Below are 25,372 nucleotides of genomic sequence, written 5' to 3'. Positions count from 1 at the left end.
ATCATACTTTGCGTACTTCTAAAGGTTTCTGTCATTAAGGTAGTATCCTTTCCAGCACTGCCATCACAAATATCAGGCTAAAGGTCTTACTAGTTCAAGATGATATTTTAGTAGTGTGTTCTCAGTTTTGATTTATCTATAACACATTATATACACTTACCAAAACTGAGACTGTTCTCCTCTCCAGCATCCATCCATCCATCCATCCATCCATCCATCCATCCTTCCATCCTTCCATTCATTTGTCTCTGCCATGGTTGGTAAATTCTTGGACATACCCTCTTTTTGGGAGCCATAATTTAAAAAAAAAGTGTTTTTCTTCTTCTATATCAAGACAGACACTTTAGTTTTAAAATTATTTCAACAGGTGTGTGAAGCTAATACCAAATTCTAGCTATGTATGAATTGGAGACATCTGAATACCACATATTTATAAGTGATCAGGCATCACTTGTTCTAATGTTTTTTTCATAGAGAAGAAGAAAAAAATATATACTAACAGGCAAACGTATATAAATATTGGTTTCTAAAGTTAATTTTTGATTGAAACATTTCTTCTTTTTCACATTTATTTAATGTGGTAGAAAATTGTATGCTTTATGGTCAGACCATGGTATCAAATTATTGCTGTCTATTAGCTGTGTTAACTTCTCTGAATTTCACTGACTCATCTGTAAACCAGGCACAATGAGGCTCACCATGTTATTGGGGAAAAAAAGAGACAATATATGAAATGACTAGCTCTCTGTTATAGAAGACACTCAGCAAATGTTAGCTATTATTAACATTCCTAAAATGTCCTAAATCCTGCCAATTCATGTAACAAAAATCTCATCAGAATGAGGCTTTCATAGCATAGTGCTTGATAACAAAAAGTATTATTCATAGATATGGAGTTAAACTACTAGAGTTATAAATACTTAAAATTTTAGTCACTTCACTATTAGTATTTAGGTTTGATGACTATATATCAAATTATTTATTTATAATTTTAGTTATATCTCTCTTGGTTTAGCTTCACATTCTATGCAACTAAGGCTCTTTGTGATTATGAGCCATATGTAGTGAGTTCATATTTGAAATATTTCAGCATCAGCATTGTTTTAGGGAACACTCTGTGATGATGCAATGGTGGCTGTGAATTATTTTTGTGTAAAAGAAAAAGTTTTCAAATTTATAATAATAAAATTACATTTTGCATTGATTTATGTTGACATGGGTCATATACTCACACCTGATTTATTATTATTTTTTTCATGAAACAAGCAAATGTATAACAAGAATGATAAGCCTGTAAGGTTGTAGAGGCAATAAAATTGGCAAGAAGAAAAGCGAGTGGGGATTTTGTTGTTCATGTGCTGGTCGGCCACTCTTTCTTCCTCTTGATTCCTGCATACTAGATCTGAGTTTCTATGAACACCTTAAAATCCTCTGAAATGTTAAAGACTTTTCCCCACAGTCAATTTTTCAGTTTATCTGGAATCCTGGTCATTTGGATATCAACAAGGGGGGCTGCTGCTGCCCTTCAGCAGTTTTAACCTAATGTCCGCTGCGTCAGGTCAATTTCCTTCCAAGGTTGGTGGTACTATTTTTCCATGTACTGATTTTTTTTTTAAAAAGCATGCTCAGGCCAGTTGTGTCTGCCTTTGCATTAAATTTGTCCTGAGCCATTGCTATTGGAGCAATATTTTATAATGATATTCTTAATACCTGGTGTCCTATTAACATCTGTTGCATGCATGTTATACTAAGTGATGAGTACAGCTAAACCTCTAAATATGATTACAGACAGAAGAATGTTGAATAATTAAGCTTTGCATGTAGATTAATAGTCTAATCTCACTGCCTGTGTATGGATAGTAAGAACATAACATTCATTCCAGTACTATGTATCCATTAAAAATAAAAAGCCATCTCCTACAGTTGGAGACAGTAGTTCATTAAAACAAATGTTTGCTTAATTTGTTTTATTTCCATTAAAAGTGCTATTAATGTTACATAATCCTTAACCCCAGTTAAATTCTATGACTCATGTCTCCAAGCTACTACTGTATTTTAATTGACCTTTGTAAAAACCTAAAAGGAGATTGTAATCTCTCAAAACATATGCAAAAATTCTGACTCACAATGAATACTTTCAGACTAAAACATTTTAAGAAGAGTATGGCTGAAAGTCATCTTACTTTGTTGACCTGCTTCAAAAGAAATCATTTTTAATGCATTGACCATGCACTGACAGTGAGTCAGTACAATGCTGCATGATGAGGCATGAACATTGTAGAGAGAATATCATTATAAAATATTTTGGAAACGTCTTTGTGTAATCACTATTGTACATGGAGGCTTTTGTTCATTGTGGGAAACTAAAAGCAAGTCAACATTTCATTGACCCATGCATGATGCTGTACAGTTTTGTATGTAAACTATTCCTTTCTGTACTTTTCAGTTATTCCTGTCATTGACTTCTCCAAGTTTTTATGCGCAGTCATGTCTTCAGATTGCTGATGCTTCTTCACTATTTTCTTTAAGTTCTGTAAATAAATGTCCATAAATAAACATTGATGTTGTCTTTTCATAATTAACCATTGTTTTGTAAAGGACCATACTGGCATTTTAATCTAAAATGCCATTTCTAGTATGGAGTATACCTGCTGCAAAGGAAATAACAGTGTTGGTTTACACCTTGGAACATACAGCAAGTTGGTGTAAACAGGCAGAATAATAGCTTTATAAACATATGAATATTACTGTTTATATACTTATAAATTATTAACATCCCTTATTATTTTTGAATATTTGTCTATATATGAATATACATTTAAATGTATATTTCCTTGTGAGACATAACTAAGTTTCCCATGATTCTTCCTTTTCATTAAAATGTTTTTCATCTCTGCCACAGATTGAGATTTATCAAACAATAATAACAAGGCAATAATGCAGAGAATGAGCCAAAGACATCACTGATTCTTTTCCACATTATTGAAAAAAGTATTATGTCAATGTTCTAAATTAACTTCTATGATTGTAAGCAGGTTGTGATTTGGCATGCTTGTTCAAAATGCACTCAGCATGTATTGAAATTTCTTTAATTGTTATGTGAATTGTTTGCATATGTGGGTATTATATGTGATTTCATTGTACTTGTATGTACTTGTATCCAAATATGTTTCTATTATGCTTGATTTTGCTGGCCATTCTTGAATGACCTAGCAACTCAAGAATCAAAAGTGTTTTGTGCTGTCTTCTATAATATGTATACTCTCTGATGTTTTGTCATATCTTGTCAGCTTTTAATTTTATTCTTATCCAACAAGATATCTTTTATATTTGTTGGAAACAAATTTATGCAAAGACAATTTTAGTAAGCTTTGCTCAACATAATTCTTTATTAATTAAATTGACCATTTTGTGACATTGGAAAATTTAACTAATATCAACTCTCTCTTTTGCAGTTGACCCACCTTCAGACTTGAATTTTAAAATTATAGATGAAAATACTGTTCATATGTCATGGGAAAGACCAGCTGATCCAATTTTGGGTTACAGAATAACGGTGGACCCTACAACAGGTAAGAGTCAAGACGTTGGGGTTTTAGAACAGAGACATCAAGATGGTATAATCCAGTCTCTTCCCCTCCTCCCAGTTCATCATGAAAAAACTGAGATTTAGAAAGTCTAAGAGATTTGGTCAATGTCATCAGATATTTGGTGGACTCAGGTTTCAAATTTCCAGCCTAGTACCCACTGTTATATTTTAATAGTGTTGATTATTTACATGGCTTACTGTGCTAAGCTGTTGTTATTAAAAATAGACACTTTTAAAAAATCTGATCAGAATATTGTTAGTAATCTTTGATCTTATAAGATAGAATCCTCATTTCTTGGCATTCTTCTTGGATTTCTTAATATTCTCAACATTTAAAGTATCAAGTTGTTCCACCTTACCCAGTGTCCTATGCATTTCAATGCTCAGAAATCATCATTCTGGGATAATGGTGGGCAACCATGATGAAAGACAAGAATTTACTTTGGCTAGGTAGATTCTGTCAGAAAATAACCAAGTGTGAAGAACCAATCTCCATGGATTAACTTTTAGTTCTAAAATGGAATGGGAAAATAACCATTTCTACTAACATGGGCCAAATGGTAGGAAGAAGTCTTAATTGGTTGACAGTAGAGATGGATGGTGTTGACATAACTCATCCCTAGAACTGTGTTTTCTTATCCTTTGGCCTTTAAAAATACCAATGATTTTAAATACTGATTTATCAGGGAACTTTAAAAAAATATGATCAAGAATTTACTTTTTCCTCTTTTAATTTTGTATCCTCAAATATATTTGCAGTTAACTAATTCATTCATTCCAAAGCAAAAAAACAGTTCAAATAAGATCTGGCCGGGCGCGGTGGCTCATGCCTGTAATCCTAGCACTCTGGGAGGCCGAGGCGGGTGGATCGCTCGAGCTCAGGAGTTCGAGACCACCCTGAGCAAGAGCGAGATCCCATCTCTACTAAAAATAGAAAGAAATTATCTGGCCAACTGAACATATACATAGAAAAAATTAGCCGGGCATGGTGGTGCATGCCTGTAGTGCCAGCTACCTGGGAGGCTGAGGCAGTAGGATTGCTTAAGCCCAGGGGTTTGAGGATGCTGTGAGCGAGGCTGACGCCACGGCACTCACTCTAGCCAGGGCAACAGAGCAAGACTCTGTCTCAAAAAAAAAAAAAAAAAAAAAGATCTATCCTGTTTCCAGATGTTGAGAATTACTGACTCCCAGCACTTTCAAAACTGGCACTGGGACCACCCAATCCATCAGAGCCACAGGGGGTTGATACCCCCTAGGGGTCTTGGTTGGTTTTGCACGTCCACATTTAAACCGAGAGCATTTCTCAGGGTTCTGTTATACCTGTTACCTTTCCTGATTATTTATGTTTTGATGCAAATTTAATATAATTACAAATATCAAAAGGCACTTTGTCTGTAGGAACCACCATGTTTCCTGATTGAATTGAGAATTAACAGAATCCAGAAGGAAGTATATAATTGTCAACATATAAGTAAACGCTTAGTACACTGTACCTTGAGATGTTTGCTGCCTAGTTAAGTCAATCCAGAGGTCCATGGTTACCCATTAAGCTATGCACCCATTTAAGTGTGGACAATGCATTGCTTTCATACAAATTGTTTCCCATTATGGGTTAATCTTAACCTATGGGATTTGTTTCCCTTGAGTTTACTTTCATCCCTTATTTCTCTTTTTCTGCTCTCCTCTAATGCACACTTTAAAGCTAAATTCTTTTATGCTTTATATCTCATTTATAAAAATTTTGTTATCTACCATTAGTCTTCAAAAACAATGAGAGATTTTTGATTTGAAATTCTGGTATACCTTTAAATCTGGAAAAATCTTGTATCCTCAAACAAATATTAAATATGATTATAAGAAATAATAGCAATACAAGTCTATTTATTGAATTTCTAAAATTCAAAGTTTTACTTTTAGAAGACAGTAAGTAACGTTTGGATGTCCTGGGAAAAAAGCACATATTAAATTTTTCAGACTTTGAGTGTATCTGAGAATTACAATGTATGGTGTTGTGTTACATGTGAGAAATGTTTTATTGCATTCGTGTTATATTTTTTCTGTATTTCCAGATGGGCCCACTAAAGAATTTACCCTTGCAGCTAGTACCACTGAAACTTTATTAGCTGACCTTATACCTGAAATAGAGTATGTGGTGACAATAACTTCATATGATGAAGTAGAAGAAAGTGTACCAGTTATAGGCCAACTAACAAGTAAGCACACATATAAATTCAAATACTTTTATACTTTTATTTTGTGGAAGATTTTTCTAACTTGATTTAATCTACTGTTATGCAGATTTATTTAACTATTCTTTCTGTGATCCTAGTTATTAGAGGATATGAATCATTCTTGATCTGTAACTCTGGTCTGTGGAAGCAGCAGAAATATTGTGAATGAAATGTACTGAAAACGTTAAACTTTGCTGGATAACAATGTTAATGTCTTTCTTAAATATCTTTAAAATGTTATTAAAATATGTATCATTTGCAAGGGAACGCTTATTTGGCAGTATTCTCTTTCCAGCTGCACATGGAACATACATTTGAAAGACAATGGCAAAGGACAATATATTTATTCTTTTTAAAAGAAAATATTTGGGTTCAATTCCTTTTCTAATACTTAGGTTTTGATTCAGTTCAAACAGGTGTTTCAACAAAGCCAGGGGAGAAGAAACCTGGAAAAACAGAGATGCAAAGTGAGTGTTTCCCTTAATATTTTTGCTTGGATTTGTAGAATAAATAAATGCAGGATACAGTGGATTTTCCAGTTATGTAAATAGATTGATCTTATTCCTATATTAATTTCTAGATCTTTATCTAGAAGTAGCACAGACAGTATGAATAATGTATAAGTAAGCAGTTATAATACCAAAGTTCTGACTTTTTAGCCAATTTTTTGTTTTATTTACTAAACATTCTTTTTAATGGAAGTGTTTTGAATTTGTGTGTGTCCAAATTTTCCCGCAGAATTTTGACAATAGGTGAAAAACAAAGCTCATCACTGGACTCAACTCATTTCTCAAGGACAAACTGATATAAATAGATAGTACTTAGAAATATATGAGAATACAATGCTGGAACACAAGAGAGATGCCCTCAGTGTTCAAAGCAATTCAATTGCCACAAAAATGCTTTTCTAAGTCTATATGTATGTTATGCTCATCTCCAAGATATTTACAACGGCTTCACTTGAGAGCAGTTGTAATCTTTCCAGTCTCTGTAAGACATTTCTGATAAATTGGTACATTTGTAATCAGATGAAAGCAATTTTATTTAGTCTAGGACAGGTTTTTTTTTTTTTATCATAAAAAAATTCTCTTTTATTTTCTTCTAGTATGTTTGTGCTTTTTTTTTTTATATATATATATTTTTTTTATTTCAGCTCATCATGGGGGTACATAAGTTTAGGTTATATACATTTTCCATGTCCCACCCATCCCCCCGAGTCAGAGTCCCAAGCGCGTCCGTTCTCATTCTCCCGACAGTGCACCTGGCACTCATCATGTAGTCATACCTCCATCCCCTCCCCCCCCCACCTCCCCGGGTCTGCACCTTCAAGCATGACCATTCCCCAGAGGGTGTGCAACGCACTCATCATGTAGGCATACACCCATCCCCTCCCCCCACCCCCCATCCCAGTCTGATATCCAATTGGTATCCTTCCCTGATGTACATTTAGGTGATGATCAGGGAAACCAGTTTTCTGGTGAGTACATGTGATGCTTGTTTTTCCATTCTTTGGATACTTCACTTAGTATAATGGGTTCCAGCTCTCTCCAGGAGAACCAAAGAGATGTCGTATCATTGTTATTTCTTATAGCTGAGTAGTACTCCATGGTATACATATACCACAATTTACTAATCCATTCGTGGATTGATGGGCACTTGGGTTGTTTCCACATCCTTGCGATTGTAAATTGTGCTGCTATAAACATTCGGGTACAGGTGTCTTTGTTAAAGAATGACTTTTGTTCTTCTGGGTATATGCCCAATAATGGGATTGCTGGATCAAATGGTAGGTCTACTTGAATCTGTTTAAGGTATCTCCATATTGCTTTCCATAGGGGTTGCACTAGTTTGCATTCCCACCAGCAGTGTATGAGTGTTCCTGTCTCTCCGCATCCACGCCAACATGTGTTGTTTTGGGATTTTTTGATAAAGGCCATTCTCACCGGAGTTAAGTGGTATCTCATTGTGGTTTTGATTTGCATTTCCCTGATGATTAGGGATGTTGAGCATTTTTTGATATGTTTTTTGGCCATTCTTATGTCTTCTTTTGAAAAATTTCTATTCATGTCCTTTGCCCATTTTTTGATAGGATTGTTTGATTTTTTCCTGCTGATTTTCCTGAGTTCTAAATAGATTCTTGTTATCAGTCTTTTATCTGATGTGTAGTATGCGAAAATTTTTTCCCATTCTGTAGGCTGTCTGTTTATTTTCATGACTATTTCTTTGGCTGTGCAGAAGCTTTTTAATTTAATCAGGTCCCAGTCGTTTATTTTTGTTGTTGCTGCGATTGCCTTAGGGGTTTTCTTCATAAATTCTTTGCCTAGACCGATGTCTGTAAGAGTCTTTCCTACATTTTCTTCTAGAATTCTAATTGTTTCCCATTTAAGGTTTAAATCTGTTATCCACCGTGATTTAATTTTTGTGAGAGGTGAAATCTGTGGGTCCTGTTTCAGTCTTCTACATGTGGCTATCCAGTTTTCCCAGCACCATTTATTGAATAGGGACTCTTGTCCCCAGAGTATGTTTTTGTCTATTTTGTCAAAGATTAGATAGTTATATGAGGATGATTTTATATTTGGGTTTTCTGTTCTGTTCCACTGGTCTGTGTCCCTGCCCTTGTGCCAATACCAAGCAGTTTTAAGAACCACAGCTTTGTAGTATAGTTTGAAGTCTGGCAAATCAATACCTCCCATTTTGTTTTTATTGCTTAAGATTGCTTTTGCTATACGGGGTCTTCTCTGATTCCTAGGACAGGTTTTACAGCTACTAGTCTCCCTTTGTCTTATGCTTTGTCTGACTTATTGGGATGGACTCTTAAGGGGTTTCTTGGACTTCTGATTTTGCCACTTTGTAAAAGTTGGATTTATGACCCAGAATGACAATAAAAAGATTACAAACACAAAGGCCTCTTTATCTGGAACTTTTCCCTCTAGATCACTGGTTATTATTCTTTCAGATGTCTAATAATATGAAATGAAGTTTACAGTATGCAGTTACAATGCTAATATTTCCCCCAAACCATCAATATTTATTATAAATCAAAGCATTATGCCAAATATTGACTTTTTAATAGACTTAAATTGATCTATTAAATGATGTGCAAAAATTACTTAAGCATGCAACTTGTATTTGGCTTGCAAAATTTTCCAGGACCCTTTTCTCCTCTTCCTAGCCAAATACTTCTTTTATTATCTACCAGCTGACTGCAAGGACAAAAACACCTTCAGAAAATTCACTTAGCCTTGCCTTGCAAATACAAATTTTCATGAAAATCAACCTGACTTCCACCACAGAGAAGGAAAGATAATATATTCAGTTACAAAAGCTGGTCATTGTATTTTAGTAATTTAAGGATACCATGTGGAATTTTTACTTTTGAAATGAAATGATTGTTTACTTTCTTTGTTTAGTAAAAGTAGGTTTCAGTTGTCAAATTTAAATACATTGATAATTAGGACATGATATTTTGGCATTGTGCATCATTTTATGCTTGTTTTTACTTCTGTTAAACTCCATTAATCCTCTAGACAAACCCTACTGCAAACTGACAATTATGTTGAAAAGTGCAAGAGAATATTGAAAAATTTGCTTTTTTCTACACCTGCTTGAGTGGTATTTATTTTTTGATAAATACCAAGGAATGAAAACATTTCGCTTGCATTTCTTTTGTATGTCTCACAGATGTTTTATATAATTTTTATTTGGAAAGAAGAGTGAGGATATAGTTTATAAAAATAGATAGATTGATAGTACAATACTTGGATGTATGCCCCTAGAGACCAGGTCATATATATTTTTATCTGTTCTTGCAAATGTCTTGTGCAGCAATTTAAAGACATTTAGTTCCATAAATGCATCTCGGTGAAGGCACTGAAAATGTGTGCTAATAAAATTATATATTCTTTTGTGCGTGAGGGTGAAGAACAATGGGTGAATACGTTCTAATGAACAGAATGATTTAAGGAGCCAACAGTTTTGCAATATTAGCTTGTATTTCTTGATGATAGATTGATTTAATACAGTATCATTTAAAAATATATCAAATGTATTTCAGAATGCTCTGTCAGTGCCTGGACTGATTTGGTTTTCCTTGTGGATGGCTCCTGGAGTGTGGGAAGAAATAATTTCAAGTACATTTTAGACTTCATTGCTGCTCTTGTGTCTGCATTTGACATTGGGGAAGAGAAGACAAGGGTTGGAGTTGTTCAGTACAGCTCTGATACCAGGACTGAATTTAACTTAAATCAGTACTACCAAAGGGATGAGCTTCTTGCTGCAATTAAAAAAATCCCATACAAAGGTGGAAACACAATGACAGGTATGTTTTACAGATTTTGTTATTGTTTAAAATAAATGACATGTCTGTTTTGGAAAGAAATTACACATGGCACAATTATCATATATTAAATAATCTTGAAATTAATCACGTAGTTTTTGACTTTGGCAAAATTATGTAGTACAAAGTGAATGAACATGTTTCTTTTTCCCTTTAGGGGATGCCATTGATTACTTAGTTAAAAATACTTTCACGGACTCTGCTGGAGCAAGAGTTGGCTTCCCTAAAGTGGCAATTATTATTACGGATGGCAAATCCCAGGATGAAGTGGAAATTCCAGCAAGAGAGCTTCGTAATATTGGGGTTGAAGTTTTCTCTTTGGGTAGGTTAAGTTTGGCTAATTATTTTCTTTTTACAACTGCTTTATTACACTTAATGCTTAGGAAGATGAAAGATTGATTCTTCAGGGAAGGATGCCGTTAGAAGTGTTTACTGCATTTTATAGTGTAGTTTAAGCCAAATTGTCTCTAAGTAAAAATTTTGCTTATCTATTTCCCTCATATAAATCCATTAGCATATACATTAAGCAAGGTGGTATTCACATTCTTTGCCAGCTCTCTACTTTTCAGAGAATGCTGGGCCAATGATTCTAATAAAGATACTTCTTGTATTATCATTAAGTGTTTTTTATGTGTTTCCTATATTATGTAATACTTGAAGAATTTGGAGGGCTCCAGCTTATTTAGGACTCTGGAAGAAGAAAGTATTATCTTTACAGATGGCAGAGACATATGATGGCATGGTTGGGATGAAAGCCCACTCTGTTTTACTAACCATTTGTTTTCCTCTTTGGCCGGCCACTTTATATGAAATTATAAAATGCTTTTGTCGTCTGAACAGTTGCACATTCGTTATGAAGCAAAGCAATTCTGGCTTACGACTTACTAAGGATTTGAAAATGTGTTCAGCTGTGAAAGACTCACAACGCAAAGAACTCTAAGTCAGCCAGCACATTTCCCACTTCAATATATCCTTGTTCTTTTGTTTTTAAGGGATTAAAGCTGCAGATGCAAAAGAACTCAAACAAATTGCCTCCACACCTTCACTGAGCCATGTTTTCAACGTGGCCAACTTTGATGCAATTGTGGATATTCAGAATGAGATCATTTCCCAGGTGTGCTCAGGTGTTGACGAACAACTTGGTGAACTGGTTAGTGGAGAAGAAAGTGAGTAGACTGTTGAGTGTTCCCCATGTGTTAGCCTTTTTCATGATTGGATAGCATTTATAGCTTTGCAGGTATCCTAGAAATAGACATATTTATTTAAATATATCCTTCAGTGACTCTCCAACTGTATATTGTTTTTCAGTAACTCCGCTTGTTGATGCCATTTGTGTTGTTCCCCTCCACCCCTGTTGAGTGGAACATTCGATACAATATTTATATCATTGTAAAGTTCTTTAAAATTTTTGGAGGACATGTTTTGATTTGCTCTTTTCTTTAAGACCATTTGTGCACGTTGAATAGACATTCAACGTGCACAGATGTATATCATGCTATTCTGGTACTTGCTTTAGTTATCTTACATTCTGATTTAACACTGGTGGGCTGGAGAGACATTTATTTTACTTAGCATTCTACAACTGAAAATAATAACACTGTTTCTAGTAACTGGATAAGGACAAGAGTTTTCTATCATTATTCTTTGCATAATAGTTTCAAAGCTTCTAAGTATATTTCAAAGATCAGTCAATTTGATCCTCCCATGTCTGGAAAAATTTCCCATTTCTATTAGTTATTACTTCTAAATAAAAAAAGGCATTTCAAAAGATGTTTTGTAAGCATCCTTTTCAACATTAAAAGTCACAATTCAAAGGCTTTACATCTTTCCATAATTGTTCTCCTCTCGGCCTGAGAATCAACAATTGATTAAACGTAAATTTCTAAATAGCTACATCCCCAATCATAGAAACTCTTTAATCTCCAAGCCCTGAGTATTTTGTCAATGTTCATTGGCCCTAATTCTGTCTCAGAACTTTCCATGTCTTCGTGAGCTCTAAATCTTTTTCTTTGTTTCACAGCCTAATGTCTGACTTTTTTGCTCTGTATTATTATACAATCCTCCTCCACTTTTCTCTGATTACCTCTCTTTACTCAATCTTTTAAACATTGTATTTCTTCAATGAGGTACAGTTGCCTGCGTGCAAGGGTAGGCCAAAGTGTTGTTCTGCTACTCTTGGACTCTCCCCGTGAGGGGAGCTGAGGCCGCATCACAGGGGTTCACACACTTCTTCAGGGCCTTCTCTCTCCTGCTGGCTTAGCCTGAGTCTTCTGTTCCCTGTACTGCATTTGTATCACTCAAAAGGTTTGGCCAAACTTCCAGTTGGTGCATCTGTGGCTTCCCTCCAACTACTCCTTACTGAAACATCATTTTTTATGCACTACGTCTGATTGCCTTTTTGAGGAAATGATGTGTAAACTTGTGCCTGTTTTTACACCCACTTCTTGCAGGTAGATTTGTAAAAAACTAGAACTATATCTTCCGGGAGTTGGTTCCATTGACAAATCTAGAATTTTGAATATTTGTCTAAAATATCTTAAAATATTATGTTTACTGTTAAATGCATGACTATGTTCTACACTGAGTAAGAATAAAAAAAAAATTTTTTTTTGAGACATAGTCCCACTCTGTCACTCAGGTTGGAGTGCAGTGGCCTGATCATTGCTCACCATAACCTCGAACTCCTGGGCTCAAGTGATCCTCCCACCTTAGCCTCCTGAGTAGCTGGGACAAGAGGCATGCATCACTGTGCCTGGCTAATTTGTAAAATTAAAATTTTTTTTGTATAAAGATGGGGTCTTGCTATGTTGCCCAGGCTAGTCTTGATCTCCTGGCCTCAAACAATCCTCCTGCCTCAGCCTCCCAAAGTTCTGGGATTACAGATATTAGCCACTGTGCCCAGCCTCAAAATTTTTCAGATGATTGATATTTACGTGTCAGTATGCATGTTATAAACTATTGTTTCACCTATGTTTGGTGGCACTGTGAACATAGTTAAACTTTTTTTCTTACCCTGAAAAAGCAAAAATAAAATTTGTTTAAAACTATAAGAACACATTATTTAAGAACTGCTAAGTGCCTTTCTTTCTTGGCATATTATAAAATATACTTTAAAGATTGCAGTTTTACTCCTATGATATTATTAAAAGAGAAAAACTTTCTAGAGAACTGAGTAAATAATTAATTTAATAAATATTTGAGTGCCTATTTTGGGACCTGAGAATAAAGACAATGAGTGAAATACCAAAAACCAGAATGGAAATTCTGGGTTCAGAAAAGAATTAGGCATGAGGTGTCCTATCAATAATTTCTTCCAAAGACTTTCCTATTCCATAAACTTCTCAGCAATCTGACTAAAAATCAAGCTTTGAGTCATTTTTGGTTTGATAGGGACAGGTGGAATTGAGGAGAGGAGGGTGTCAGGCAACTCTTGTTGATGTACTCACAGTTAATTTGAATAAGGAGAATTGAAGGTCCAAACCTGTAGACCAGATTGCTAAGGTTGCTTCTCACTGTAATTAATCAGTCCTGCTTGTTACTTTTTAGTTGTCGAGCCTGCCTCAAATCTGATTGCCTCGGAAGTCTCATCAAAATACATTAAGCTAAATTGGAATCCATCTCCTAGCCAGGTGACTGGCTATAAAGTCGTCCTCACACCCATGACGGTCGGAAGACGACAGCACGCTCTGAGTGTGGGACCTCAGACAACCGTGCTCAGTGTTCGCGACCTCTCAGCAGACACGGAATACCAGATTAGTGTTTATGCCATGAAGGGAGTGACGTCCAGTGAACCTGTTTCAATAATGGAGAAGACTCAGCCAATGAAAGTTCAAGTGGGTAAGTTGATGAGTGCATCTCCATGTTTGAACTATGTGAAAGTCCATTTGATAGAATGCTTTACTGGTTTGGACTTAGTTTTGAACAACATATTTGCCATAGCTTTCTTTTAGAGAAGCATGCTTACTAGGAAAGCTGGACAACTGTATTTTAATGATTAATTCATATGTGTTGAATTTTAATGGACTTTCTTTCTCTTCACAGAATGCTCACGTGGTGTGGATATAAAAGCTGATATTGTGTTTTTGGTTGATGGTTCCTATAGCATTGGGATTGCAAACTTTGTTAAAGTTAGAGCCTTTCTGGAAGTTCTTGTGAAAAGTTTTGAGATTTCACCAAATAGGGTACAGATAAGTCTTGTCCAATACAGCCGCGATCCTCATACTGAGTTCACTTTGAAAAAATTCAACAAAGTTGAAGATATAATTGAAGCAATAAACACCTTCCCCTACAGAGGAGGATCTACAAACACTGGCAAAGCAATGACTTACGTCAGAGAGAAAATATTTGTGCCAAGCAAGGGTTCGAGAAGCAACGTACCAAAGGTCATGATTCTTATCACTGATGGGAAATCGTCAGATGCTTTCAGAGATCCTGCTATAAAACTAAGGAATTCAGATGTTGAAATCTTTGCAGTTGGTGTGAAGGATGCTGTTCGCTCAGAATTAGAAGCTATCGCCTCTCCTCCTGCTGAGACCCACGTGTTCACAGTGGAAGATTTCGATGCTTTTCAGAGAATATCTTTTGAACTCACGCAGTCTATCTGCCTTAGAATCGAGCAAGAATTGGCAGCTATAAAGAAAAAAGGTTAGTAGCCTTTGTAGACTAAAAGTTATTTCTTCATGAACAATGCATTTTTTGCTCTAAAATTGTGGATAATATGCTTCTTCAATTCTTTTTGTAGACAGGAGAAAGTATAACTTTCCTATGTTATTGAAAACTATTGAACTTAGTTAATTGAGCTCTGATACATGACTTTCTCCTGGGTATGGATCATATTTCTGTTGGTGAAAAAATAGTTTACCTGTAAGATTTATGAAATGTTTCTGCTCCTAGATGCTTAAGCAGGTCTAGGAATGAGCTTTACTAAACCTATTTGTCATTTCCAATTAAAAAACCTCTAATTGAGTGGTTACTCTGTGCCAGATACTAGGAGCTAGGGCCTTTGAATCAAAGGTGGCTAGAATACAGTCCTGGACTGTTGAATTCTTTTTATGCATTCCCTTTCCTGGATCATTTTTGGGCATCATCTCTCACATCTGGAATTCTCTATCCTCTTTTCTTCATTTTTCTAAAGTCTAATTTTTCAATGTTCAGTTAAATTCCATTCTTTTCATCAAGTTTTTTTTAACTGTTCTAACACTATAACCCGATCACTTTCCCTCACTTGACATTCATATGTACCGCTTTTTTTTTGTGATAATAACCTTGCATTCTCTTGTTTTCCAATCTGCTTGTATGTCCCGTGAGGACATGCAGTATATGTAAACATTATCTTTTTCTATGATTTAGTTTAATAAATGCTTAGTGTAATAAATATTCTTTCTTTAGGAAAAATTCCTTAATTATTACCTTGAAATATCTGTCTACCTACCACCAAAGGTTAATATCCAAGTATCAGGGATGAATGGGAAAATTTTGATGGTTCGTTTTAGGTCTGCTACTGTTTAAATATTCTAGTTGGGGGCAGTTCTATTCTGTTACTGCCTTGTCTTAAGAATCTCAAACTTCAAATTCAATTTTAATTAGTCATTTAAGTAGTATAACTTATTATTTTGGAAGACAAGGCAAATCATCAGGACTTTTTTGCTAGGCTGTAAGTGGGAGGCCTTCTCTCCATGGTCAAGTGTGGAAATTGTACTGAGAACATTGGTCTCAATGACCATCATTCTCCAAAACGAATATAAGCCATTTCAGAAACATGCAGTCATTAGGTTCACTTTTGTTTTATAGATTTAAACATTTTAAACTATGTCTTTTTTTCTTTAATAGCTTATGTGCCTCCAAGGAATCTTAGTTTTTCCGAGGTGACTTCTTACAGTATCAAAGCCAACTGGTCTCCAGCTGGAGAAAATGTTTTTTCCTATCACATCACCTACAAGGAAGCTGCTGGAGAAGACGAGGTCACCGTGGTGGAGCCAGCCTCGAGCACTAGTGTTGTCCTCAACAACCTTAAGCCAGAGACCCTGTACTTGGTCAACGTGACTGCAGAGTATGAGGATGGCTTCAGCATCCCCTTAGCTGGAGAGGAGACCACTGAAGAAGGTGTGTTGAGATTTCTGCGGCTGTTTTTCAAAAGCTAGTAATTTATTACAGAACAGAGTTACAGTTTGTAATAACCATCTGCTTTATAGTTCAGAACTGTGAATGCCTTTGTAAGATTTGGCACCTTTAAAATACAGCTTTTCATAAATCTTTGTACAAAAGAGAAAAAACTTTTAAGTAAAAAAGCTTAGATTTGTTTTGATAAATTTGATGTGAAGAGACATAGAGAACTGTTAATAATTATGGAATTAACGTTTGAAATACTGCATATCCATCTTTTTCTGTACCACACTTCAGGAATGCCATGTTTTAAATATTTCTGAAACTGCCTTACTGCACTTGTGGAGCTGATGGAAAATGTATATTACCAAGTTTTTTCCCTTAACATAGTGGTAAAATACACATAAGATGAAATTTACCATTTTAACCATGTTTAAGTGTACATTTCAGTGACATCAAGTACCTTTACCTTGTGATACCATCACTCCCATGCACTTCCAGAACTTGCCAAACTGAAACTGTACTCATGAAACAATAACTCCCCATTCCTCATTCCCTCTGCTCCTGGAAGTCACCATTCCACTTTCTGTCTCTATGACTTTGATTACTCTTGAGTACCTCATATGAATGGAATCATAAGTATCTGTCGTTTTGTGACTGGCTTATTTCACTTAGTATGATGTCCTCAGGTTTATTCACGTAGCACGTGTCAGAATTTCCTTTCTTCTTAAGGTTGAATGATCTTCCCCTGTGTGTGTATGTTACATTTTGTTTACTCATCCATCGATGAACATTTGCATTGCTTCTACCCTTTAGCTACTGTGAATAATGCTTCTGTGTACAAATTTTACCGAATGTTTTAAGCAGTATTTGTTTAGATGTGTTTTCTTTACTGGATAGAATCAAATATTTTCAGAGATAATTCACTACATTTGACATTTCAAGGGCACCAATTTAACCTGGTTCACAGAAGACTAAGACAAGGCAATTACCCTTTAATGTAGCAGAGTGAATATCACAAGACATGTCAATTGTTCTTCCCCATCTTGACTGAGGATAGGAGGGGAAAAGGCTGAAAGAGCAAAAAATTTATGACAGTTACAAAGAATTATTTGCCAATAAGGATAATTCACATTGTCATACCTCACTGATAAGAACTAGAGAATCTTTTTTTCTCTGAAACGTTTTTTAACTAAGATTGATAGTTTTCTTTTGTGCATGGTTTAGGTATATTTCTGCCTGAAGGCGAGCAAATAAATGAAATGACCTAAGGAGTCCTTTCATCTGATGATTTTTTGTGATCCTGTAAGCTAGAAGTTCACACTTAGATGTTTCGGATTTTCTGGCAATTTCCTGTAGTGCCCACGTTGCTGCTTGATGAGCCTGACTCTTTTTCTTCAGCACCTTGGGGTGGGGATGGGAATGAAGTCTGTCTCAAGAGAAAACTTGTCTAAAGGGTTTTTGAGTAGAGGCCACCACATTCATATACACTCTAGTTTTTGGCCATTGGGCTACCACAGTAGAATTTGGTAAATGTCTTTTCAGTTCTATCATCTGTGGTGGAATCTGGGATATAAACTTTCTTTAGTCAATAAGGAAGTTTCTGATTCAATACTTTCATTAAACTAGCAATTATTGAGCTCCTGCTATGCATCAGGTGCTACGTTAAATGTTTGCCAGGATTATCTCATCGAACCACTTCAGTACTCCTATAAACAGTCATGTTTTACTGCTAAGTAATCTCAGGCCCCAAATTACATATCTATTAAGCTTCAGAGACAGTATTCAAACCCATCAGTCTATCTGCCTCATTTGTTCTGGCTAGTTTAGTCTTTTTCCTTGCCATACAAAATGAATCATGGGTGTAAGTTGGCCAGCTACCTTTTTTTTTCTTTTCTGGAGAGATGCATTTCCTTTCTTTCTCCCTGGGCTGATCTATTTATGTGTTAAGTATGTAAGTAAACTTCTCATTGTTTGTGGGGTACATGCATGCAGCATGTTGCACTAGAGTTTCACCCCAGTGGACTGAGAAGACAGTGACCCTTAGTTCACCTTTCCTGAATGTTCTCCATATGGACAGTTTGCCCCTGTGAACAAATAGGTCATTCAAATATGTTTAATAAACACAAAGCCAAATAATGTTCTCATTTGGACTTAATGAAAATTTTATTTAAAACTGTGAGTCTATGGATGTTACCCGCACTGCAATTCAACGTCAAGTATGGGATCTTTCTAGCACTCACCAGGAGCATATCATGTGCTTTCTCCATCCCATGTGTGGTCCAATTATTCTCCAAGTCAAATGACTGTACAAATAAAAAATTAGTGTGGGATGGACTGGATAAGTGGTCTGGTGGGTAAATATGGTAGACATGGGTGTCACACATTATTTTTCTACTTTTCTGAGAAAATATAGTGAAAGTGAAAGTCTCAGTTACTTATATCCAAAGAAATGAATTATTTTTATTCTCTAATTTTATAGCCATGTAAATGTACCATTTATAGAATATTCATGATTTAAAAAGTTTTTTGTTATATACATTTTTAATTAAAAAATTAACAGTACTTAGTTTCTTTTTGGTTATTGTAGAATATGTATCTACTGTTTCAGAATCTAGTTAATCTCTGGGTAAATGAATGCAATGACCTGGAAGTTTGCCCAAAAACTGTTCATGGATTTGCTTAGAGAAATGCTATAATTTAGTGATTAAAAGCTAGTTTTAGTATTTTTAAATATACAATCAGTAAACTTATGTTTGAACATATATGTGTATATATATATGTTTTATTTCAGTAAAAGGAGCACCTCGAAACCTAAAGGTGACAGATGAAACTACAGATAGTTTTAAAATTACCTGGACTCAAGCTCCAGGCAGAGTGTTAAGGTATCGAATTATATATAGACCGGTCGCTGGTGGAGAAAGCAAAGAAGTTACCACCCCAGCCAATCAGAGGAGGAGAACGCTGGAGAACCTGACTCCAGACACAAAATATGAAGTATCTGTAATTCCCGAATACTTCTCAGGACCTGGGTCTCCGTTGACTGGAAATGCAGCCACTGAAGAAGGTAGAGGAAATATGCCTACCCTATGGTAGCAGCAAAATCTTAGACTAGAGGGGAAATTTTGGACAACTATCCAGATAACAAAAGTGATGAGACACTTCTCAATTATCTGAGTATCCTAGACCAATAGTCCTTTTATACTGGAGTTATTTGAATTTTTAACTTACTCATGACAACATTTATTTGTGTCAGTCAGTAGAACTTAAATGCTATGATATAGTCTCAATATTCTTTTAAAATAATGTTGGTAAATTGAGAGATGACTGTGGATAAAAGTGAAACTGCTATACACTATTAAAACAGATGATATTTTACTTCTTGGGGAGGATTTTTAAACATTAACCTGTTTTCATTTCAATGAGATGGTTAGGATCCCAGGATACATGATGATATTTGTTACAAATTATTGATGTTTAATATGTTATTTCAGTGAGAAAAAATAAGGCATTCATAATTTTCCTTATAGTTCCTATCTTAAAAATTTTTTTAATAGCAACAGTAACACTAAGGACATATTAGCAATAATGAACAGTTATTGAGCACCTGTTTGTGTCGAGTTCTGTATAAAGGACTTTACATATATTATCTCATTTAATCCCTGCATAAACTCTATAAAGTTATTATTATCATCCTCAGCTTTATAAGGGAATTGAGGCTAAGAAAATTAAAAAATAGCTCAGAGTCATGTAGCTGATAAGTGGTGAATCTGAGTTTGTGGACTTTACTAAGCTTCTGTAGATACTTACTAGGAATATCCATTATGATTTGGGCTGCTTCACTCCCACCACCTCCCTGTGCATCTCTGTCCCTCCTGCCTCTAGTTCACTCTCCCACCCTCTCCTCTCTCTGCTTCACTCTTCCTCCTTCCTTCTGCTTCACTCTCCCTCTTCCCTGGGCTTCACTCCTCCTCCTCTGTCTGCATCATTTTCCCTCCTCTCTCTGATTTACTCTCCCCTCCTCCCTCTGCCTCACTCTCCCTCCCTCTCTCTGCAACCTAGCTCATTAGCTTTTCCTGTTGGAGACCCTTTCTCTTTCCACCCGCTTTCTTCCTCCTCGCTTCCATTTGGAAAGTCACTACTTTACTTTTTCTCTCTCTTGCTGGAGATCTTTGTGCTGGGCACTGTAAAATGGTCCAGTAACTCTTTATCTTTCTGTTTTCTGGAGTAAAACTTGTTGGCTGTTGTGTGCTCAGTGGCGAGTGTCATATGGTTGGGTGCCTTGAGACCCTTCAGAGATGACATGGGCAATCTACAAAGAAAGTCATGAAATACCAGACATCATAATTGCAAAGGGATGGGTAGCCCCTGGGAGTTGTACCCAAGGCTAGGTCTCAGGCTGTTTCTTCTCTTAGTTTTTTTTTTTTGTAGAGACAGTGTCATTATTTATCATTTATCATTTTTTATCATATCAGCATGATTTCCTGGCTGTTATCTTTAGATGTTCCTAGCATTACACTGATTAACTGTATTTACTGACGATTTCTTAGAGGAGTTAAAATCTACATTGTACCGTTAATCACCATGTACACATTTTATAGTGCTTTGTTCTACTGTTAGGAAAAATTTAGGGAAACGTCTACAGGAAAGATTCTAACATGAAAGATTTTATGTATAAGATTTTCATAGAAAAGGAATTGTATATCTTTTGTTTCTGCTAACATGTAGAGTCCAGTTTAGAAATGCTTAAACTTTGTTGGCTAGTCAACAGTTAAAATTGCCATAGGGTCACACAGGATATAAATTTGATATAATACATATGTAACATGGCAAATTGTTTTTCAAGTCAGTTTATTAAATAATGGGTTTGGATGTTGTTGTTGTTTTTTAATGAAGTTAGAGGGAATCCAAGGAACTTAAGAGTTTCTGATCCTACAACATCAACTATGAAATTATCTTGGAGTGGAGCACCAGGAAAAGTGAAACAGTATCTTGTCACCTACACCCCGGTGGCAGGAGGCGAAACTCAAGAGGTCACTGTTGGGGGAGATACAACCACTACCGTGCTGAGGGAATTAAAGGAAGGGACACGATATGCCTTATCAGTGACGGCCTTGTATTCATCTGGGGCTGGAGATGCCCTTTCTGGAGAAGGAACAACACTGGAAGGTAATTACTGTCACATGTTATAAAAATCCTGGAGCTTATTTGTGATTCTGCAGTTAGGAAACTTAAAATGTTTTTAGAGAATGAAACCTAGAAATGTGGTAATTCTCTCTCCCTCCCTCTCTCTCTCTTTTTTTTTTAAAGAAGAGCTCTTATTTTATTTATTTTTTTCTTATTTTATGTAGAGATGAGGTCTCATTATGTTGCTCAGACTGGTCTCGAACTCCTGGGCTCAAGTGATCCTCCTACCTTGGCCTCCCAAAGTGCTGATATTACAGACATGAGCCACCATGCGGGCCTGTAATTCTTAATCTTAAAAGGAACTTATATTAAAAAACAAATAACGATAAAACTGTCTGTTATTCAGAGATGTAGAATGTAAGCAACTGAAATAATTAACCTTGATTAGGCAGAAGTGTCCCCAGAGAGCTGAATGCATAATAAGGCCACAGAAATGTGTTTATAGAGCCATGGCTTGGTTAAATGGAGAAGAGGAGTGTGGCATTCAGAGTGGGAAGGGGCTGTAGAAAACATCTGTGGATGAGGAAGGTTTGGGATTGTCCAGGGTTACGCAGCTGGCTGTGTCACCCGCGTCCATCTGGAGCCATTTTCTGACTTTCATTCACGTGCTCTTTCCATTCACTGTGCATAAAAGCACCCACGATAGCTTGAGAAATGTGGGAATCCAAGTTTCTGTTTGTTTTCTAAGTGACCTCTAAATTCAATTCTGTGATAGAAGTTCAAAGTTAATGCAATATAGCACTTAGTGAGAAACATCAAGACTGGAGCTGTTTCCTTGGTTCTCTGGAGTTAATTGTCAGAGGGCTTCACATTTCTTAGGATCTTTTGAGATATAATTGCAGCCTACGTTTGACTCACCACAACTACTAAGTAGTGTAAGAGAGAGAAGTGCAAATTTAATTTAACCACCACGAGCACAGATTGCAATGCTAAAGAAACAATATCAGTGTATGATTACAATGATGTTGACTCAGTTCTGTTGCTGGGGGCCTAAATGGGCTATCAGGCAATAACGTTCCTTTTCTTTATCGTCAGATTTTATGTGACTTATTTTAAAAGATTATAGGAAGAAAATGAATCTGAAATATCTTTTGTGATGTGAAATCACAGTGATATTAGGCAAAATACCCATCAGATCTGATAGCTCCAGGAACTTGGAGAATTGTAGATACTATAATTGGCAGGGACAGGGCCTACAATGGGCAGTTCTGATTGGAAACTTCAAGACTTAGTCAAGAACTAAAAACAAATAAATATTATATGGTCTCATCAAAATAATAACAATCAAAACTTTAATCCCTGTAGTCTATGAAATGTTTTTACAAAAGGATTTAAATGAGAGATTAAATACCAGTGTGCAAAGTACTGGGAACCAGAAGAGTCTTGGTTGCACTACTTAGCTGTGTGACCTTGGAATAATCTCTTAGCTCCTCTGAACCTAGGATTATCCATCGATAAGGAGGGGCTGATTATCCTCCCTCCTTCCTCCCAGGGTTCTTGTGGAGATCAAATGGGAGAATGTAATTGAAACTCTTTGGAAACTGTAAAATACTATATGTATGTAAAATTCATCAAGAGGAAATAACTTACTAAGTTTAGAACGGCTATCTAAAAATATAATTGTCCCTCTATAAACCACACATACAGAGGTCCCAAGGTCAGCTCGAGGAATCCCTGAGTAGAAGTTAGCTCTCCATATAAATGAATGTCACATCTCAGGAATATTGTACTTTTGATTGCATTTGGTTGAGAAAGATCTGCATATAAGTGGACCCTTGCAGTTCCAACCCATGTAGTTCAAGAGGCAACTGTTTAGCTTTAGTATTTCAGAGATAATTGATTGGTTACATGAAAGTTTTGAAAATAAGTAGAAAGAGTAATTGCCTTAACTACAGAGGCATAATCCAAGCAATAAAAGCATGTGCTTTTTACATCTGGAGCAACATCCAGAATTTTGGAGAAGTATATCCTTTTCTTTTGACTTTTTGAAGTTCTCTTGCTGATATGCTTTCCATAGGCTTTCAGCATAGATTGTTTATAGGATTTTTTTCCCAAAGGATAAACTTTCAGTCTTTTACTTTTTTACACAATAGGTGTAGGTTATATTGTGAAAATTTCTCCCTTATAATGAGTGTTTTGGAAATAATTTAATAGTTTTACTTCTGATGGTATCTTTTAACCTTCTGATATTGGTTTGCATTTTCTTGCTCCTAAAACCATGTTCATGATCTGTCAAAAATCTTCTTGATTCTAAAAATTAAGGCATTTTTGCCAAGAATAATATATTTAAAACCTTATATAACAAAATGTATTTTTTAATTTTAAAGCAAACACATTCTATTGGACTGTGATTTTTTTAGGCAAGATGTATAGCTAAATTGTAATTTTATAGCTCTGTATAAGTGGTATGGAAAATCTACCAACTTGTATGCATGTGAGAGTGTACACACTCACACATATGCATATATTTGATCAGAAATTATCACTAAGGTAGATGTATAAGTAGCAAAATACATTTTGAAAACTATTGATTACTATTTCTTGAGAAGGAGGGAAGCTAGATAACTTTCAGGATTGCTTAAAAAATATAGTTAATTCATAATTAAAGCGTAATAATCAAAAATATTTTTTCAATTTACAATAAAGCTCTTCACTACAGTGAAGGATGACAAAAAAATGCTGCCAGCCTGATTTTATTAACATATTTATCCCATTGCATTATGTGTGGTAAACTTGACAAATATGTGAAAGCATAGATGTGACTAAATTAAAATAATAGAAGATTTTTGCCCCTGGTTATTCCATTTCATTTTATTATATTAACTCAGCCAAATCCGCATACCATATACAGGAATAGGATATGATGGTAAACGCAGGGAGTGGAAAGCCCAGAAACAGAGCCAGGCAACTGCTTTTGAGGGCTGCTGTTTTTCTAATCTGTTTTTCTCTTGGGAAAGGAGGTGGTAAGAGCAGAACTTGAAGGAATGTTTCTTCTATCCAGAGGCACGGAATCAGCAGGCAAGAGCATTCTGTAGGTTGGACATTTTGTAGATGACCTCAGTACATTATGGCTTTTGATACAAAAAGAAAGAAAGTTTTTTTTTTTTTTTTAAATATGTAGTGTGGTCTACAACCATCCCTAACTTGAATCTGTTTCCTAGTACTTTTTTTTGAAATGCAGCCAATTATCAGAAAATTTCCCTGTCACTGGAAGAGAGATTTATTAGCATTGGCACTGGGAAGGTTCATGGTTGGCTGTAGTGCTGTATGCAATAGAATCACAAAGGCAGAGTTTATTACTATTTCAGACCCAAACTTCTGAGGAATCTGGGCACAAACCATTAGGTTTGATTTACGTTGTTTTTTCCCCCTGTTGTTGTTAAAGTCGGTAGACTTAATGTAATTACTAAAACACTACTGTCTATGTAAATGCATTTTAAATCTTCATAGAACCTTTAGTTATCACTGTTAGTGATTAGAGAGAGCAAAATGTATTTTTATGAACCTTGAAATAAATAATGCCCATTTTAATTCAGAGATTTCCACAAATGAATGAAAATTTCAGTTGGAGAATAATATGGCTCTTTTAAAAAAATTTTTGAATGTTGCTTTTTGTCTACAGAAAACATGACTTTTCAGAATTTCCTTTGTTTCAGTTGCTGTAGCAACGTGCCAATGTCCTAGACATGAATGGCTTCCTACAGATCAAACCAGCCTAACTCCGTTGACATTTTGTTACAATGAGGTTTTTAGCACATCACAGAAATTCTGCGTGATGTTGAGTAACATGGGCTTCCCTAAGATGGACTAAACAAGGCCTCTGTGTTTTCCTACATTCACTATGTCATAATTTGAAAAATCATATATTCTGGGTATGACAACTCTGACGTTGCCAGGGAACTTTAGCACAATCACTAAACAGTAATT

General features: G+C 35.6%; 1 protein-coding gene across 3 annotated transcripts in view; it reads left to right on the top strand.

Annotated features, from left to right (window-relative positions):
- Positions 1 to 25,372, top strand: part of COL12A1 (collagen type XII alpha 1 chain) — a 115,082-nt gene that overhangs the window by 6,980 nt on the left and 82,730 nt on the right. The window contains exons 1-12 of one of the 3 annotated variants that reach the window (XM_045543899.1): positions 1,391 to 1,575; positions 3,456 to 3,572; positions 5,659 to 5,802; positions 6,228 to 6,287; positions 9,875 to 10,138; positions 10,314 to 10,478; positions 11,149 to 11,322; positions 13,703 to 13,993; positions 14,198 to 14,800; positions 15,986 to 16,258; positions 19,053 to 19,325; positions 21,155 to 21,427. The exons of 1 other annotated variant lie outside the window; for it this stretch is intronic. In XM_045543899.1, the coding sequence (XP_045399855.1) occupies positions 3,509 to 3,572; positions 5,659 to 5,802; positions 6,228 to 6,287; positions 9,875 to 10,138; positions 10,314 to 10,478; positions 11,149 to 11,322; positions 13,703 to 13,993; positions 14,198 to 14,800; positions 15,986 to 16,258; positions 19,053 to 19,325; positions 21,155 to 21,427 (2,584 nt within the window). In that variant the 5' untranslated portion in view covers positions 1,391 to 1,575; positions 3,456 to 3,508. Of the gene's footprint in view, positions 1 to 1,390; positions 1,576 to 3,455; positions 3,573 to 5,658; positions 5,803 to 6,227; positions 6,288 to 9,874; positions 10,139 to 10,313; positions 10,479 to 11,148; positions 11,323 to 13,702; positions 13,994 to 14,197; positions 14,801 to 15,985; positions 16,259 to 19,052; positions 19,326 to 21,154; positions 21,428 to 25,372 lie in introns of those variants that run through there. One more of the 3 variants, XM_045543901.1, reaches the window with a different exon arrangement.

Source organism: Lemur catta, chromosome 2 (genome assembly GCF_020740605.2).
Source record: "Lemur catta isolate mLemCat1 chromosome 2, mLemCat1.pri, whole genome shotgun sequence".
Lineage (NCBI taxonomy): Eukaryota > Metazoa > Chordata > Mammalia > Primates > Lemuridae > Lemur > Lemur catta.
Note: the sequence above shows the minus strand (reverse complement) of the source record. Positions and strands in the feature narration are given on the sequence as shown.